This window comes from Podarcis vaucheri (assembly GCF_965113315.1).
Source record: "Podarcis vaucheri genome assembly, chromosome: 5".
Lineage (NCBI taxonomy): Eukaryota > Metazoa > Chordata > Lepidosauria > Squamata > Lacertidae > Podarcis > Podarcis vaucheri.
The window spans coordinates 74931420-74950977 of record NC_138763.1 but is presented as its reverse complement, the minus strand read 5'-3'; the positions used below and the strand labels follow the sequence as shown (position 1 = coordinate 74950977).

Genomic DNA, 19558 nt, shown 5'->3' with positions numbered 1-19558 from the left:
CAATACAACAAAGCATGTATAACAACACACTAACAACAGTCTGTTTTGATATCACGCAGAATGGACCTTCTCATAAGATGGTACCTGCAGATTTCCCTCTTTTGCACAACATAGTGATTGGTTGGATAGGTAGATAATAGATATGCTTTTTCCACAACATGGAGTGATATTATAGTGTCACACTATCTCTCCCCAACCCCCTCTCTCAGTTCTATGTATTGCTATTTAAAAGTAAGCCCCACTGTGTTCAGCTGGACTTACTCCAAAGTAAATCCATAACATAACCTGTGTGTGTGTGTGTGTGTGTGTGTGTGTGTGTGTGTGTGTAATTGTTTATGTATTCTGATCCCCTTCAAAAGCAAAGGCAATGCTCTAAGCAGTATAATGCAGATTAAAATCACTGTTGTGTGTCATATGACCATTAGACACTACCAGTTGTCGTGTTAGCTATTGTATGGTTACCATGATATTTCCCGTAGGAACAAGAATTCCTTTCATTCTAATGAGTGTCTGTCATCCAAATGATAACAGAATTAGCCGTTTCATTTCTCACAATAAAAAGTAATGATCAAGTGGAGCTGAAATAGGCAGATTCACTGAAAACAATGGTAGAATATTCATTGATTTCAATGGGTAAAGCCATTTTACAGAATAGTTGGGGGGGGGGGTTAGTTAATATAATTCCATAATTCAAAATGCTGTAAACTGCCTCAAGTATACATTATTTGGGTTTTGCTTTACTTCCATCTCATCACTTTCCAAGGACATAAAATTACTTTGCTGCTGTACTGATTCTAGTAATGGCTAGTGCTACAGATCATGGCCATAATCCAGTACGGATCAAAGTACACTTAAGCCTATTAAAAACGAAATGTGCTGGATTGTCGCCCCGATACCGCTTTCAGTGGCTTCTCATCAAATGGTGCATACGTTGAAATTGTATTTAAGCGATTCGAAATAACACCCACGACTGTGCTTATTGTAATTATACAACTGTGATTTTTGTCTCAGTTATTTTATCATCAGCTAGTACCCTTTAATGGTAGTTTGGTGATATGCAACAAAATGGAATATAAATGAAGAAATAAATATCTTAATTACAGTTTGCTTTAAGTCTTTGGCTCCCACAGCACAGTGATGGTAGCATAAAGTGTATTGTTATGGCTGCCGGGTGACTGTCCTTTGTTAAATTGATTACTTGCCTATAGTCAAAGATGATATTTTGGTGTTTCCTCCTGAATGGGCAATTTACTTTCAGGCTGGAGTTTGGGATCAGACTGGGACTATAAGGCAGTTGGCAGTTCTGAATTTGGGTGAAGTACCTGAGCCTGAAGTTCCCCTTCAGTTTTGCAGGTAGCTTGTTTCCAGTGCAAACAAAACTATCCTCTAATAGTGGGGAATAATATTTCTGGAATTTAAACAAATGAACTCTTAGCAGATTTATTTTTAGAGTTTGTGAGTAAGGGTTGCTGACATATTTTAAACCTGCAATGAAAATGGGTTGTAACCTGAATGAATGTGGCCACTTGTATTGCACTGTGTCATATTTCTTTAACCAGAAATAAGAAGTAATGTTGTTTTTCCTGTAGATTTTCAAAATGGCCCCTGCTAAAGTGAATAATCTATACGATGTAGTTAATAATAAGCCACAACACATATTTTTTCCCCAGAGGCAAAAATCCCAAAGCCTAATTCAAATGGTTTCACAGTTCTCTATTTTGATGATATGAGATTGTATGCAGCTTGAGTAAAAGTCATTCATTTGAAACTGCTCTACTTTATGAACTGGAAAAGGTCAAAGAGATGCAACAATGAGTCTTCATTACACAGTGATTGCTTATTTCAGCTGCTCTCTCGCTTTAGAAGCTACATGGGGAAAAGAAAAGAAGGGTTTGTTTTTCTAACTTGCATGTAGTATGGGATACTGAAAACTCTTTTACATTATGGCCAAGGTGCTGATCGGGAAAGGGGTGTCAAGATAATAGAGCTGTGCTCTGTGAGATATTGTGAGTAATAAACTGATGTATTCTAATGAACAGACATTATTGGTTGTGACAAGAAGACCTGTAATGACTCTGTTATTCCCAGTTTAGGGAACCAGAGCGGGGAGAAACTATGAGAAAGGTATGTTCCATCCTGAGAACAACCAAACAATCTAGGCCCCAATGGTTGGGGTTGTGTGCACATATCCAGGTGAGATAATTGCAGTGGTGCCTATCAGCTATTAAGAGACAAGGGGAGATCTAAGTCTAGCACCCTCATCTGAATAGCCAATTTATGCTACTTTCAGTTTTCTCAAAGGCTACATGCACCAGCTGTAACAGCTGCACCAGGGAGCAAACTGCACATGCAGCACCCATTTGCACCCATTTGCTGGACTAGGGCAGATATTTGCAGAAGGTGAGGACAGGGAAATGCTTAGAAAACAGCACATCAGAAAACTATGGACCATGCTAAGCATGTCCCTGCTTGCCTGTAAAGCATGGGAATGCTGCTTTGCATGTACCAAAATAAGCTTGTGGAAGAGAGGAAGGATACCTATTTCCTTCCCTGGGTTGGCTGCTTTAAGCTGTTCTCCCTTAGCCTGGTTAACTTTCAGTATCAGCAGAGGCGGCGGCTTTGTTCATGTCCTGAGCTTTATATAAATGGAGAAGTGCATGTTCGTTAAACACACAAGGTACACTGGGGCACCTGGCTTTACTTCTCTACAATATTTGAATTAGGAGAGGCCTTGTAACCCCTGGACTTGGTGGTGGGCTAGAGGAGGACCACTAAACTGACTCTGAATCCTGGCAAGATGGAGGCACTGGGTGCATGGATTCCACTTATGGATATTTGGTTAACTGGCTGCTTTGGAGGGAGTTGTACTCCTCAAAGAGCAGGTACATAGTATGGAGGTGCCCCTGATCCATCTTTGTTGCTAGAGGCCTAGGTAACCTCAGTAGCTGTGAGTGCTGGTAAGAAAATTAAAGCCATTGGGATAGCCTGACTGCAGACATCCATGTGCTTGTAACCTAAAGGCTGGATTACTGAATTGTGGGGCTGCCCTTAATGTTGGTCTAGAAGGTGCAATTGCTTGACTTCTTGTTTCAGCAAGGTACTGCCAAGACATTACACCACTGTTGATAGAATTGCATTGGTTCCTAATTAGCTTCCAGACTAGGCTCAGGGGGCTGGTTTTGGTGTATAAAGCCTTATACAACTTGGGATCAGAATACAGTGGTGCCTCGCAAGATGAAATTAATTCGTTCCGCAAGTTTTTTCTTCTTGCGAGTTTTTCTTCTTGCGAAGCACGGTTTCCCATAGGAATGCATTGAAAATCAATTAATGCGTTCCTAGGGAAACCGCCTTCAGACCAGGTCCGGGGACAGTCTGTCCCCCGACCTCTTCTGAAGGCTGGGGGGGGAACAAGGGCACACTCCCGCCCGCCAGCATTTTAAGATCGCCCGGGGCAGCGGAGACTTCTCTGCTGTCCCGGGGAGATTTTAAAATGCTGGGGGTCTGCAGCGAACGCTTCGCTCCCACCCGCCAGCATTTTAAGATCGCCCGGGGCAGCGGAGAAGTCTCCGCTGTCCCAGGAAGGCAGGCGGGGGGAGCAAAGACTTTTGCCCCCCGCCGGCCTTCAGAAGAGGTCCAGGACCTCTTCTGAAGGCCGGCTGTGGGCGAAAGTCTTTGCTCCCGACCGCCAGCAATTTAAAACAGGTCCCCGGAGATTTCCCTATGGGCTTTCGTCTTGCGAAGCAAGCCCATAGGGAAATTCGTCTTGCGAAGCGCCTCCAAAACAGAAAACCCTTTCGTCTTGCGGGTTTTCCGTCTTGCGAGGCATTCGTCTTGCGGGGTACCACTGTACCTGAAAGATTGGTTCACCCCTTATATACCCAGTTGTGGCACCTACTATTTGGAATTCCCTCCCCTTCAATTGGAGCCTACTCTTTCTATTTCAACAAGCCTTTTAAATTGAGATATTTCCCAGTCTGCATCTGCATTGGAATGGTTTTTAAGAAGTTTTTATTGTTTTGTGGCTTGTATTTTGCCTTCATGAGCTCTTTCGGTAGGAAGGATGGTATATAAATATGCTAAATAGCATTAAAGAAATACTATACTATACTGTGGTACCTCGGTTTTCAAACGTCTCCGTTGACGAATGTTTTGGACCTTGAACGCTGTAAACCTGGAAGCAAATGCTTCGGTTTTTGAACATGTCTTGGAAGTCGGACTGGAAATGCAGCTTCTGCTGAGTGCAAGACCTTCAAGCCTAGCTTGTCGACTATTGAGTTTTGGTTTTCAAACGTTTTGGAACTCGAAAAGTCTTCCGGAACTGATTGCGTTCAAAAACTGAGGTACTGCTACTGAGTGAACTGGTGGCAGCACAATCGTAACGTTTAGTTTATACTAAACAAGTATCCTTGATATGTAGCCTTTTATTTTTAGACTAGCTAGACTGCATCTGAAAAGTGAACGAATTCTTATTCCTGACATAAGAGAAAATAATTAATGTGTCATTTCTTCTTCCATTTTAATTTAACTGCACATCAATTCCAGTGTACAGCTTATAATAATTCAATTGAAAAAGTAGGGTAACATTGGGGTAACATCTCAATGAAACAATGGAAAATTTTATGAAAGGAGTGACAGGGTTTTAAAGTCATTTGACCAAGACAGTTCATTGGCAAATATTGATGTGGCTTATGTACTCCTGGTATAATAGTTTACTATGCCACAGTTTGCCAGCTGTGATAATTCTTAGGTGTTCTTCTGACACAGAAACTAGACTTTAGATGAAGGGAACCACAAATACAAAGAATATGAAGGTATGAAGCATGGTAACAGTTGTATTCATCAACTACTGTGTTAACTACTGTGTTCAAATACATACCTGATTAGAAATTAGTCTTGCAAGCATATCCATTCTTGATCCTGACTCTGAGATCATTTTTGCTGCATTAATAACATCTGATGTATTCTTCAGTGGGCCTCTCCCCCTTAAAAAAGAAAAGCAATAAATATAATGAATTAAGTATTTATTGCAATTAGTGATGTTAAGTTCTTGAGAATAATCTTTTGGACAATATTCTTGAGAATATTCTTGATTAATGAGAATATTAGAGAATTTTCATTTAAAATAGGAGAATACTTATTTTAATGCATTGAAAATGATATAATTTTAATGCATTGAAAATTAGTTAATATACATGTTTATTCATGGGTAAACTTGTTCAGATGGCAACCAAAAACTGTACAGATACTTTTATTCAATGGGGCAATGCAGTGAATTCACATTCTTTGATTTTTTGCACCAAACTTGAAATTGAAAATTCAATGTGAATGACGTATATTTACCATCAGCTTTGAATTCTAATTATGTTGTGTATGTATTAAATGTAGCTTTTAAAGTAAAAGGAATATTAAAAAAAACCTCAGGTCCGCTACATGAGTACGTTCTTTAATAAGCATATATACACGGTACAGTATTTTCAGTACAACACTAATAAAATTGATATAAAGTGGGGGGAATCTAGAAAACTTTCTTACTGGTCAGCAGGTCAGCACTGTTGACATATAGGGAAACTTGTTGTTTAGTAAAGGAAACAGTGAAAATACATAAGTACAAACCTACTTGTCACTTGGAAGTATCAAATTAAAAAGTAAAACATGTTTTATAGTTAAAGTTAGACCATTCTAGGGTGATGGCACCAGTAATTTTCATGTTAAGGTTTGGTATAAGGAAACTCAGTTGTTTAATCGTATTTTATTCTTCTATTAGAACATGTACATGTTATAGGACAAGTCAAAGAATACAATTGGCGTGTTAAAAGTTTGAAAAAAGTAAATTCAGTAATAGGCTATCTTGTGCTTCTAATAGCTCTAACACTTAATAACTGTTTTGGTGACTTAAAACACAGCTTGATAAACAAAACTATATGCATACATATAAAAAAGAAGCCATTAACATTAAATATATTATCATTATATGATAATATATTTCCGTATGTCAATCTCTGGTAAATGGCACCTTATACCATTGAATGGCACCGTAAAAACCAGTTACTGGCACTAAATAAAAATATAGAAACGTCAACTGTTTAACTCAAGGCCACTTCACATGCTGTTACACATAATTGCCTAGGCCTAGGGACTTTAAGTGTATAAAGCATTAAAGCTACTGTAAAAAAAAAAAAAACACACTATATGGCCAAGGATATAGAATTGCTAAGAATAAGGTCACACCAAAATAGGGAGGGAAAGGCTATTACATATTGTTGAAATACATACAAATTCAAATGTTCATCAAATTAAGTGAATAGCATTTTAAAAACTTTTTCTTTTTAAAAAAGTTTTCTGTAACTCACATTTCAGAACTGCCAATGGTGAATGACACAATGTCCAGTAATGTAACTGGATCAAAAAATCATTATTCATTACTTAAACTGGCAATATCACAGATTGACTTCTTATTTGCTAGATTTTTTTAATGTGGATTGCGAAACTGGTTCTCACATTAGAATTTACAGTTTTTGGAGAATATTCTCCAGAGAATTTTCTAGCAGAGAATATTCACATTCTCCAGAATATTCTCCAGAGAATATTCTCACCTCACATCACTAATTGCAGTACTGGAGTTAACTAGAGAACAGTTGTTTGAGAATTAAAGGCAAACCTTCTTCCTGGCTTTTTTAAAAAAAATTCCTTTACTGAAGCTGTGTTCAATATGTTTCATTGTTTTCTTGAATTGATAGCTATCCAATCCTTTCCAATCAAAAGGCAGTTGTTTTACTTTAAAATATCTCAAGCCGCTTCCAGAAGTCAGACTGGCACAATTCCTACCTTAGCATATATGCTACCAATACCATCAAAGCTCCTTCCTGTGAGGATTAAAACTGCCATCAAGACTGCTGTCTGGGGCAGTAATAGTGTGACAAGAGCTGCCCTGTCTTCCTGGTCTGCACGTTGTCACCTTCTCTTTGCCTGGATCTGATCTGGAGGAAAGAGTGCTTTGCGGGAGATGTGTGTGCTCTGGGCCACTCTTATCATGAATGGTGCTGTGGTTTAAACCACTGAGTCTTGGGTTTGCTGATCAGAAGGTCAGCAGTTCGAATCCCCGTGACGGGGTGAGCTCCCGTTGCTCTGTCCCAGCTCCTGCCAACCTAGCAGTTTGAAAGAAAGCCAGTGCAAGTAGATAAATAGGTACTGCTGCGACAGGAAGGTAAACAGCGTTTCTGTGCACTCTGGTTTCTGTCACAGTGTTCCGTTGCGCCAGAAGTGGTTTAGTCATGCTGACCACGTGACTTGGAAAGGGACAGTGTAACAAACCCACCAGCTAGGCTGCCAGAGCAAGGGCACCCCCTTGCCAGCTACTGCAGGCAACCCTTGCCACTCAGCCTCCTGTTGATGGCAGCTGCCAGGCTGCACACTTTGGCAATGTCTCATAAGATTCAGGGCAGCTTCAGGGCAGCGTCTGCAGTAAGTGATAGCTGCTGGTGCGGTGGTCGTGGGTCCTGACTTTTCTCAGGTGGCAAAATGGCTTGGTCTGATCCTCAGTAAAGTTGTGGAGAATCTATAAATGGCATCTTGGGGAGCATAGGAAGTTTTGGTAACTGAGTGCAAGAAATTATCAATAAGTAAGTGATTACAGTGGTACCTCGGGTTAAGAACTTAATTCGTTCCGGAGGTCCGTTCTTAAGCTGAAACTGTTCTTAACTTGAAGCACCACTTTAGCTAATGGGGCCTCGTGCTGCCGCCGCACAATTTCTGTTCTCATCCTGAAGCAAAGCTCTTAACCCAAGGTACTATTTCTTGTTTAGTGGAATCTGTAACCTGAAGCGTCTGTAACCTGAGGTACCACTGTATGTGACATTTTCCCAGTCCCGTGTCATGCCACATTTACCTCAATATGTGACTATTAGTGCCACTCATCTACACTTAAATTGGTCAAATCTAGAAATGAAGGAACAGTACATCTTAAACACAAGAAGAACCATTCTGCAAATACCACACTTTCAATTATTCTAATAAATGAATGCTCCCGGAGACAGATTCACAGTGAATTATAAATTATCCAGTAGAATCTGGTTTTAGCCATTCAACTCTTTGATTGAGGGGAAAGAGATCATACCTTTCTAATTATGTTCTGCTCAAAAGCAAACAATGCAGCTTACATTTCATGCAGGCAAGTATTGTAATGATTCCCTGGACGTCACCAGGAATAAACTTTAGAAAGTATAGCCTGATAATTTCATTTTCTAGGGGACCCAATAGAATAGCTCCTGGCCTGTCCCTATTGCTCCCAGGTCATCACTGTGGCATTATGTTAAATTTAGTTATATTTGAACTACAGTGGTACCTTGGGTTACGTTACCTTTGGGTAACATAACTTTCAGGTTGCGAATGTGGCAAACCCAGAAGTGTATACTTCCAGGTTTCTGCGCAGAAGCGCACCGCACACATGCACAGAAGCAGTGCCTCTTGTTGCGGACTTTTCAGGTTGCACATTGACCCCCAGAACGAATGAAGTTCGTATCCAGAGGGTCCACTGTGTACTTTGCTCTTTCCTTCCTAGTACAGCAGCAGCAACAGTTTCTGAGAGTGCAGGTTTGTCCTCATCCTCTGCTACCTACTTCCCTGATCCCATCAGCATCATGGCCCTAGAGACCCGCAACCCATCTGTTATTCAGGGGTGGCTGCCCCATTTTGTCAACTCAGGCTAAATGGGAATTGCCACCTCTTGGCCCTGCCCAAGCATGCCTCCCTTCTGCCACCACCACACCCTAGCTCTTGCCAAAGTCTGCAGGAGCCAGAGAGTGCTCCCCTAAGTGTTGCCTGCATTGCAGAGTGCCGAGTGGCAAACAGCATAGATGAATGTCCTGGCTCTTGCTGAACTCAGTGGGAGCCAGAGCGTTCGGCCTGGGGGTAGGGAAGATGAGTGGCAACGCACACTGGAATGCCTCCTTGGTGGTGGCACGGATGAAGCACCACCTCTTGCACTTCCACCACCTGAGGCTGGCACTTCACCTTCATCATAGGTGGGCAGGCTCTGCTGTCATTTTTACAAAGACAGCTTAGGAACAAGCTGAGAGCCTCTCCCAGTGCTTTTGCTTGCTCATTTTTCATCCTCAAGTGAAGTAGACCAAGGACCTTCTAAAGCTAAATCCTTCCTCTGCACTGGGCCTTTGTTTGATTTTCATCCAAGACTGATTTTCCTAATTCTTAGTCACAGTGTGATAGATTTAAATGCCACTAAGAGAGAAGAAGGAATAAAAGGGAACAGTACATTTCCTACTAAGTAACATATTGCCCTCAGAATATTCTGGTTTTGTATTACACATAGATTTGCATTATCTTGGGTGCTTGTTTTTTTAAAGGTCATTCAAATTGTCATATTGTGAATACAACTTCAGAACTCCTAAAAATATTTTTTTTTAAAGAAAAGGAAAAGATGTGGCAACTTTTAACTAATATATATTTGCATAAGATGCTACAGAGAAGCTTTAAAAAATTGTTAGATGTATTCAATTTAAATCAGAGTCAATGAAGAAAAATTGTATTGTATTTCAGCATGTGTTGAAGGCATGCTGAAATAGAATCTGAAAGGAATTTGAAAACTTTTAGCAAACAAGAATTATTTTTTCTAACTGCAAAAGGTTTCATCAGTTGATCTCTCCCCCCCCCCACCGGCTAGTTGAAGGTAAATAATACTTTTGCTAGGGGTAAATTCTTATAAACTGAAATAGCTGATGGACCTAGAAACACACTTTCTTTCAAAACTGCTGCTTTCTCTCTCGCTTCTTCCACCTTGCTATTTTTGGCAAAGACAATGAATGAGCAGGAATAGGGTGGGCAGGTGTCCTACTTTACAGAGGACATTCCTCTGTTCAAGGGGCTGTCTGCTCCGAGTCCAGTTTGAATGTTTGTTTATTCGGCTTTACGCCCATCATAAAAACACACCACAACAAAACAAATCAAATAAAACAACGGGCTCGTACAAGCCACAAGTAATATAACACAATTCACAGCTCACAAGGACAGATATTAACAATTCAAAAGAAAAATTTAAGATTAAGATTAAAATTTAGGCACTACACTAAAATCAATGTCTGATGTCATTGTAGAAAATTCTTATAACTATCAATAATCAGCTAACATTCTTTTTTATGATCCATGAGTGGCCATTTTAAGGATGAACTTTAAACACAAATGGGCCATATTTAAGCAATATCATTCTGCTGTTGCCAATTGCTCTGAAGCATTAAGATTACATACGAAGTTTCTACCTAGAAACAGACCATTGTGACTCAACCATTTCACAAATGCAATTAATTTGGGGAGTGGGAAAGACAAGGGGAGAGACTCTGGCAGGTGCAAATGAACAGGTGGGAAAGGGGGGAAGGATATAGGCAACCTATTGAGGGGTAAGATTTCTGCTTCACTCCAAAATATGGTCCATCTGTTTTTCTCTTACTTGTGGATACAATAAATGCCAAAGAGACACTGGAAAGGCTTCTATAGGAAAGTGTGGGAGTAATAAAGGCAAAAGGTGTGAATTTTATTTTATTTGTTTAAAGTCAGTAGCATTCAAGTTTGTGAAAATTCTGTGAACACAATGGGCAAAATCTGGCAGAAGTTAAGTAACGACTAAACCTTAGGGGTGGAATCAAATGGGTGTTGCTCTGCTAATGGAAGGGTAGCTATCCATCAATGGACAGGGCAAGGAAGCAATTTTTGGTTATCCCTTCTCCCTCCTGCAGCCCCCCAATTTGATCTGGAGGATTGGGAGACCTTTAGGGGCAGGGGAGAGAAAAATTTGTGTCCCCCCCCCGTTTCAGTTAAGAATGCCCTTCTTTCTGTGGGAAGACACCCATTTGACCCCAACCATTCAAATCATGACTAGATTGTGCCTGATGTGCAGTTGGCAATTGTAGCTACTTAAGTCTAGATAGAGATCTGGTCACTCTAGACTATGTAACTACAGGAGTGGGAAAGGATTAGAAATAACCTTTGCAGAGGGATGTAACTCTCACTGACATTAAACCCTTTAAATATAACACTTTGCTAGTTGAATATGTTCTGTCATTTAAAGCAATTTTTCCTACCGGGATCATCTGCTATCAGTGCTTCTTTCTTTCAGATACAGACGTTGAGATATTTCATGTTGGTTTCAAGCTCAATGTCTCTTATCTTTGTTAGATCTCACTGTGACTCCCTCAGGATTCAACAAGGCTTGCAAAATAAATAAACATACCTGCACTTCTCCTTCTTCCTCTGTAAATAACTCTGTCAGCTATTCCCAACTTTTCTGTTTTGAAATAGTGCTTGTATTTTGTCATTGAAAAGACAAATGCCTCGTGAGCATTTATTTTCATGACAAAGATAGCAGACTCCTATACCCTGGCCACTAAATGGGCCTTGGGGCAGAGTCTGGCAGGCAAAGAAGCAGACACACAAAAAGTATTTGATGGGCATTTCAGACCTCCATTTTGGTTAAATGTCAGCTTTACTGGATGGACTAAATGTATGTGGCAAGGTGGGACAATGCTTTTTACTCGGCAATTGATATGGATGGTGAAGGGTTAGGACTGGACCCGCAGTTGTACCTGAAAAGGGTGGGGTTTGAGCTGAATCCTGGAAAGAACTTGTTTGCCAAACAAATGCATGCCATTTGCAGTTTTCAAGAAAGATTAATGTCACTTCTGGATCCTAGAGAGATGAAAACTTTTGTTGGGGGGGGACAAGAAAAATGGGGGGGGCTGACTCCTCCCATTTTTGTATTTTTAACTTGGGCCGTCACATCTCTATTGGCGCCTACTGGAAATTGTCCAAAGGATGATTCAAGGGCAACAGAACTTCCACATCCTTCCATCCAATATGAAGTTATGTCTGCTCTGTGCTGGGTTAACTAAAACTCCTGACAACAGTTAAACATAAAATTATCTTTTCTAGCGTAATAGGGTAATAGCGTAATAGGGTGCCTCTGATTTATGCCTCCTAGTTAGTATGTGAATAGCTTGATCTCTTCCCCCCACCCCATTTGAATCTTCCATTTTGAGGAACAGGTGTACAAATGTTTTCTGATACTTCTGTTGATCTGGAAAGATGTACCAAATTTCAAAGTGGAAGTGAGATTTTGTAAACCTCAAAATTCTGAGGCATGGATTAAAATCACACGTTTCCTATGTGGCTTATTTCCCATCCTTAAAGGAATGGAAAAGTGGGGAAATAAGGTGCTGCAGGGGCAAAAACCAAGTGAGGGGAGCCTGTTATTTCCCATGGGGGGGCTTCATGGGAGAAGTGCTTTTCTCATCCCCACCCTTGTTTTTGTTTTTGTTTTACCCTTCTCCAAATGTTGCCCCTTTTTTGTGCAGTGGATCACCAGTATCAGGGACCACAGGGGCAAAATCTAAGGAAGAGGGAGCCCATTCACAGGTTTTATCAAGCTACATAAGAACACATATAAAAATGGCTGTTGTGTTATGAGAGTCTGCATATGATCCTCTGTTAAATTCATATGTTCATTTTTCTATGTCAACATGCTGAAGGTACACTCTGTTTGCAGCTCACACTTATTTACCTTAAAGCAAATCCTACTGATTTCAATTGAATTTATTTCCAAATAAATGAGTTTAGTAATGCACACCAACAGCGATTACAATTTGAACTATACTAAAATTATTTTAAGATCAGACATAGGAGGGAAATTAGTTCTTCATCTCAAGCACAAGGTAGCAAAATGAAACAGAAGATCAGTTTATATTAATCTGATTCCCTGGAGTGTCTAATATCCCTTTTGAAAACTGCAAAAACAAATATTTTTGCATTGATAATAATAAAAAGTGGTTAGAAACAAAGGAATGCCTTTCTCCTAATTTTTTAACATGAATGAGAATGAAAGAGAGCAATTCATGGCCTGCACAACATTTACAAACTCCTACTGTGAGACGGGCAATCTCTGTCAGGTAGGAAGGAACCCTTCTAGAGAGAAGTAGCATTTTTGAAAGAGAGCATTTATTCTGAAAGAATGAAGTGAAGTTATCTGGATTAAATAAATTATACACCTAAATGTAATTGAGCAATCAGCATGTTTATAACTGATGGTCTATAAACAGCTGACCTGCCTTTTTTATCATCATGTTGCTTCTAATCTTGTTACTCAAATGACTTCAGCAATTGCAAGAAAATGTTATAAGTGTGCCCTTTTGCTTTTAAATCTTTTTGGTCAACACTATTAAACTGTATTTATGACTGAGACAGTTGTATTGGATAATATAGATGTTACTGACCAGCTAACTTGCCACAGGATTCCCCCCCACAGTATTTCAAGATGGCAATAGGGACCCTCCTGGTGGGATGTAAGGAGGGCATCATTTCCATTCTGCCATGGAATCATATATTCTGCTACTTTTCAGCTTCCATTAAAAACATTAATGGATCTCGCTATCAGCTATGGCTGAAACTTATGTGATTAATTACATAAATAAATGCAATACATTTCAACAGGGAACACAATGTAGAAAATAACACAATTATTTGTGTAATATTTGCACACTAAAGAATCACGATAGTGAAGACTGCTTGTATTGGCTTCCGTGATTTCCATTCCTCATCATGGACAAACATTTGAACTGTGAGAATCTCCACTCTCATTCCCTTTTCTGATGGAATTTGCTACCATCCCTACTCACCTGTGAATGTGTAGTGAGAGATTTTTCAGAGTTAAGATAGCAAGTGTCACAATAATAATAATATAGTGCGCAAATATATTGCAGATGGCTTCTGGAAACCAAAGGCAATCCACAGACTGCAGTATAAATACATGCATGTATGTGTATAATGTTACTCAGTTAAACATTCAATTTGGTGAATTTAACAACAATTTAAATAACATGTCATCATAATGCTGGGAATTTCCCTGGGAAGAGGAATTGAGGGGACTTGGTGTTTCTAACAACTCTCAGCACCCTTAACAAACTACAGTTCCCAAGAATCTTTGGAGGAAGACATGGCTGTTTAAAGTGCTGTAAACTTTTGTGCAGATGGAGGAGCCTTTATGAAAAAGGTGTCATCCCACCTTTTATTTAACCTGTTGGGTTGTTGTTGTTGTTTAAGCCTTAGGATAGCTGGCTGCACTTCACTTCCCACAGCTAACTGTATAGAATTCAAAAATTAAAATTAATTGTTCCTGTGAGAAGGAGGAAGAGAACTGTTCCTGTGAGGAAAGCCCTTCCCTCCCTCTTGTCTGAAAATACTGAGCTCAACTTAGCTGCCTCAGAAGCCTGTAGGCAAGGGCAGTTTCAGTTTCATTAGGCATGCAAAAATGCCAGGGAGCGCTCTCTGCTCCACTTTGCTCAACTTCATTTGAGATATTGTGTTAACGAAAGCAAAATAGAAAGCAAACAAAATTAAGTTTTAATATTGTATCATAGCTGTCTGCCCTGAGGCTGAGATTCAAAGCTACATAGCAATTTAAAGCCAGAGGGAGCGGGTAGAAGGAGAAGCGCACTGATTGGCCCCATGCTGGCCAAGTGACATTGCAAATCCATCACACAAGAGTGTGACTCGCACAGAGAAGCCAGGCCACAGGGCTTTGTTGGAGGATGCCACAACTCGGCCAATACGCAGTCAGGAGAACTCTGGTGCGGTGGGAAAACAATTACTAAACGGGGCTGTTGCTCTGAGCTCATGTCTGCTGCTATTTCTAGGTTGTTTCCTCCAGGGATTGCTTCCCAAATCATAACCCTCATGTTCTAAATCTTGTCTCTTTATTTTACTCCTCCCTCACTTTTACCTGGTTATGCTTTTATTTTGATCACATTTACTTTTGCCCTGCAGCTTCTAGTAATCTCCCTGTCTCAGTCTGTTTGTGGATAATTCTACCCCATATTCTTTCCCCTTTCCAAGCTGCTGGGGTTAGCCTTCTTCTCTTGGGGTTCCCCTAGGTTGCCTATGAGTTGGAGTAAGTGGCACTTCTAAAAGGGCAGCACTGGTGCTCTTTCCGACATAGCTTCTCTTTCTACTCCCACATCCTGCTCCTCAGTGTGTGCTGCCTCCCTCACTAACCATCTTCCTTACTTATTTCTCTTGCTCTTTTACCCTGTTCCCAACCCTAAGCCTGCGGAAAGCCATCTAATTAGACTTTAATTTGATTTTGACCTGTTTTTAGGAGGTAATCTAATTATTGTTTGATTTTATACCAATGTTATATACATGATGTTAGCCGCCCTGAGCCTGATTTTGGCCGGGGAGGGCAGGATAAAAAAGGTTTATTATTATTATTATTATTATTATTATTATTATTATTATTATATACATGATGTTAGCCGCCCTGAGCCTGATTTTGGCCGGGGAGGGCAGGATAAAAAAGGTTTATTATTATTATTATTATTATTATTATTATTATTATTTATTTATTTATTTAGTGCTCATAAAGGATAAGGCTATCAAGACCTATGCTCTACCTCCACTATCGGAGACAGTATGCACTCAGCTTTGACTTCTTCCCACAGGCATTTTGCCGGTCCCTGAGGACATTTGCTCTTGTGTTGAGGATGCCTGCTTGAAGGGGAGGAACTGGCCATAGGGACCTCATGCTGATGTCGCCCACCTGGATGGGAGAGAAACTGGCTAGCATGCCCCTTGCCCCATCCATCTGAAGGAGAGAGAGAAAAGACTGCTCTTCATGCCCACGTCTTGCCAGCCAGAAAGGTACCTTTGTGCCCTGGACCATACTTTACTATCCCAGCCTCACAAATGCAAGTATAATTTATATTGTTGTTTATTCTTATATTCCACCATCCCTCCAAGGAGCTCAGTGCAGCACATGTGATCTTTCCCCTCCCATTTTGTTTCCTCACAGCAACCCTGTGCGGTAGGGTTTGCAACCTGAGGCAGTGGCTGGCCCCAATCCTGGCAGTGACCTGCATGGCTGAGTGGGGATTTGAACCCTGGTTTCTCCGGTTTCAGAGCTTTAAATGTATGGCGTGGCTTTAACTAAAGTGTTGTGGTTGCTCATTTTAATTGTGAAGCTCTTCATAGCTTCCTGGCCTTGCCACATTTCTCCTGCCCTTAAAGTTAAACCTTCTAGCTCTCTGCAGCCTCCTAGCACCACATTTTCTGGAATGCTCATGGGAGCAAGAGTGCATCGTAAAAGCTTTATCCAACCCTCATTAATTGCCAAATAAAGATGGGGGGGGGGGAGTACCAGCTCTACTGAAAAATACAGAAAGCGATTATTATCTTCAATTGTGATACTGCAGGGGGTGTGAATATTGTAAGTGGGTTGCTGAGTTCTGAACTTAATCTTTTTGGCTTTTAAGATCATTTTGTGGCTTTTCAATGTAAAACCCAGTATCAAAACTGCTTGTGCAATTTGCAAGAGACTTGGATATATGCTGTTACGTTTATTTATTTAGAATTAGATTTAATCCTTTGCATGCAAGTAAATTCTCTCTCTCAGCTGTCAAACTCAGCTCTAATAATAAGTTGGCTAAAGGAATGACAAGCCCAATCTGTTCAGCAAGAATTACAAAATTCTTTTCTGTGGTCTCTAGTCAGCCACAGAAAAATAAGATTATGTGAATCAGCTTCCAGTGTCATAGAGGCACAAACAAACCCTGACATGGTATATTGATGTGTTTTGCAAATAATGCTAAAATAACATCAGCAACAAAATAATGTCAGTAAAGACAGATACCTAGGAAGCATAATTTTGCTAGAATAGAGCAAGAACAGCCTATGATCAAGTAAGTCATCTACTCCTGTACTGAAAGAATATCCAACAGGTGACTTTCTGCCTTCTTTTTAATAGCTAAGAGCACAAGTCAGCCCAGCACTTTGAAGTCCCACATATTTTAATGAGATAATTTAAATTCTACTCTTTAAATCTCTCGGATTGAAATCTGGGGGCCTTAATGGTGCACAGCTTTGGGCTGGACCATAACTTACGCTAGTTTCAATACTGCACACTCTACCTACCTATTTATTTATCTATCTATCTAATTATAAGAAACAACTATCATTATATACAACCAATGTATACTGCCAACAAGAACACTCGTTTCCTCTTTCCTTTTGCTTTATGGGGGGAAGTGCAGGTTTTGCAAGCTACAGCTTCGCTTTAATCAGCAGCTACTCTCTGGTGCCCATCGTTGTTTCTGCCAATAATGCACCCTTGGAACAAGATTGCACTGTGATTATTGCCATTGGTGCTAATAGCACCTGCTGAACCGTCAGTTTTATACTTTGAAACAGGGATGGGGAACATGTGGCCCTCGTGATGTTGTGATCCCACATCTTCTAGAGGGCCATGGGTTCCCAGGCCATATTATCAAACTAGAGTTTTTTAGGAAAGGAAAAGTCATAGTTGGTCCTGGTTACCCCTCATGGCTGAAAACACCTGAGGTTGGGGTTTTGTTTTGTTTTTTACCTATGTACCAAATTGGCCAGATTTTCATCCTCCCACTTAACTACACCAATATCTAATGAAAAGACGATCTAAACCAGGACAAATAATCAATATATGGGAGATAAAGGGGAGCAAGAAAAGCATTAGAAAAATAAATTTTGCTGTTCCTAAGGCAGCTGATTTCATTTATAAGTAAAATATATTAAGAAGTTTAGTTATTTAACAGATTAACCCACCTTGCCACCACTTAGATTTTGAAGATGGCTAACAAACAGTTCCTTTCAGTCTCGGGGGATGGACTTCCACTTCTACTCCTTCTCCTCTAGAACAAATCAAAGGACTCCCTCACCTTACCCCTGATGCCATGAGAGTGAACCAACACCTCTGCTTTTGCTCTCCAATTATGAGCTCCCCACCCTAGTTCAAGGACACAACAGATAATAGGAGGAGATCAGGACAGCTCCCATCACACTGCTTTTGCTCAGGCAGCTGCCACAATGGCAGTGAGAATCTTAATTGGTTATAGTATTCCAGTCCCCCAAATACTTTTATTATGAGCTTGCATTTGAAGGCAGCCCTGTATCGAAAAATTTTCAATGTCTGATCTTTCACATTTTTTTAATGTGCTGTAAGCTGCCCAGAGTAGCTGGGGAAGCCCAGCCAGATGGGTGGGGAATAAATAACTATTATTATTATTATTATTATTATTATTATTATTATTATTATTATTCAGTCCTTTCCTCTAATCTTAAATTCTCAAGCTTTCTTGAGTCCACTTCTTATGTTCTCCTGGTAATGTGGGGTTGGACAAGGACTGCAGAAATTGCCTACTTGCACAGCTAGCTGGTTCTAAGAAGTGCCACCCGCAAGGTTTAGGTGAATCTTAAGCATCCCACACCACCTTCACACTCCTAAATTTAGATATTTAATCCCTGGTGTTCAGTACATTGGTTCAAGCCAGTAAGGTGGCAGTAAGATGTTAACTGCATGTGGTGTGTCGAGCCTGAGTAGAACCATACATGGAACTCGCTTAAAAGATTTTTTGAAGTCTAAAGTCTTTTGCACACTTACCTGGAAGTAAGCCCCACTGAACTCAATTGGACTTGTTTCTGAGTAGATAGGTTTGTTGTTAAAACAATATAGACTTCCAGCAAACCTGAGTTCTCCTTGTTTACTAAACAGCTTACTCACTTTGGGTAAGTTGACTAAATAGGCTAAACTCATTTCCAAGGGTGTGGATACCACCTACAGCATATAGGCATAAATCTTTTCTGAAAGAGCAAGTTCAGTTTAGAACTGAGCTCAAACAAAAAAAGCACAATTTGGATGAGTGTCAGAATTATGTTTAAACCCCGCTGCAAGAACAAGTTCCAAAACTTCCTAAAATACTTCCCTCGTTCATAAATCCACAGTTAGCAACTGAAATGGAACAAAATAAAAACAAATAAATTGCAGGATAGGTAATGTAATTAACCGCACAGTGAAGGAGTCGCGTGAATTTGCATTTGATATGTTCTTGGAACATCTGTTATGCAATAGTGACAGGTGTTTATTAATATGGATGTCTAATCACATTTCTAGGTCGCTAATGCCTCAGTAACTCATCTTTCAAATATGTATATCTTTCATTATACATTACAATCACTTATCAAAATATTTTACATTTATCTTTTGCACATGACTACTTCTGACCTATCAGGAAAATGTGTTTCTATTGAAGGTTAATGCACTGTTTTAATTTAATCATTTGATATGACAAAATTTAATAATATAGATAAAGGGTACCATACATTAGTTCTGCTTGTGTCCATAGAGCCCAGCGGCTAGAGGGGTTGCCTATGCTCAGTGATTAATATTCTTGTCTGCACTGTGGTGTAGTAGTTAGAATTGTAGGCTAGGAGCTGGGATACCGGGTTTCAAATCTTCACTTGACCATGAAGCTCATTGTGTGGGTGACCTTGGATCACCCACCTAATCTATGTCATAAGGAGGCAGAGAACCATGTACGTTACCTTGAACTCCTTGGAAGAAAGGTGAGGTATAAATGAAATTATCATCATAAGCAGCTCCAGAAACTTTAGATAGCACCATGTAGGGGGTAGTGTGAATTGACAAATAAATTTGCATAACAACTGACAATTGTGCACATTCATATGAAGAATGTGT

The 19558-nt window shown here is 40.1% G+C and overlaps 2 protein-coding genes and 1 long non-coding RNA gene across 21 annotated transcripts in view; 1 reads left to right on the top strand and 2 right to left on the bottom strand.

Moving 5' to 3' along the window:
- Positions 1–19558, bottom strand: part of CTNNA3 (catenin alpha 3) — a 591589-nt gene that overhangs the window by 15454 nt on the left and 556577 nt on the right. For 4 of the 6 annotated variants that reach the window (XM_082222364.1, XM_082222363.1, XM_082222359.1 and 1 more), the window contains one exon: positions 4877–4982. In XM_082222364.1, the coding sequence (XP_082078490.1) occupies positions 4877–4982 (106 nt within the window). Of the gene's footprint in view, positions 1–1757; positions 1867–2542; positions 2636–4876; positions 4983–19558 lie in introns of those variants that run through there. The other 2 variants (XR_014219668.1, XR_014219667.1) reach the window with 2 other exon arrangements.
- The window catches only part of LOC309532295 (uncharacterized protein), a 472441-nt gene that overhangs the window by 434522 nt on the left and 18361 nt on the right, over positions 1–19558 (top strand). For 13 of the 14 annotated variants that reach the window (XR_014219695.1, XR_014219696.1, XR_014219697.1 and 10 more), the window contains one exon: positions 15495–15693. The gene's annotated coding sequence lies outside the window, so the exon portion shown is untranslated. Of the gene's footprint in view, positions 1–14528; positions 14625–15494; positions 15694–19558 lie in introns of those variants that run through there. The other variant, XR_014219708.1, reaches the window with a different exon arrangement.
- LOC309532334 lies at positions 8999–15547 on the bottom strand. The gene is made up of 3 exons (XR_014219767.1): positions 15436–15547; positions 13272–13330; positions 8999–9234 (listed from the first exon to the last, which is right to left on the bottom strand). It is a non-coding gene; the product is annotated as an uncharacterized lncRNA (long non-coding RNA).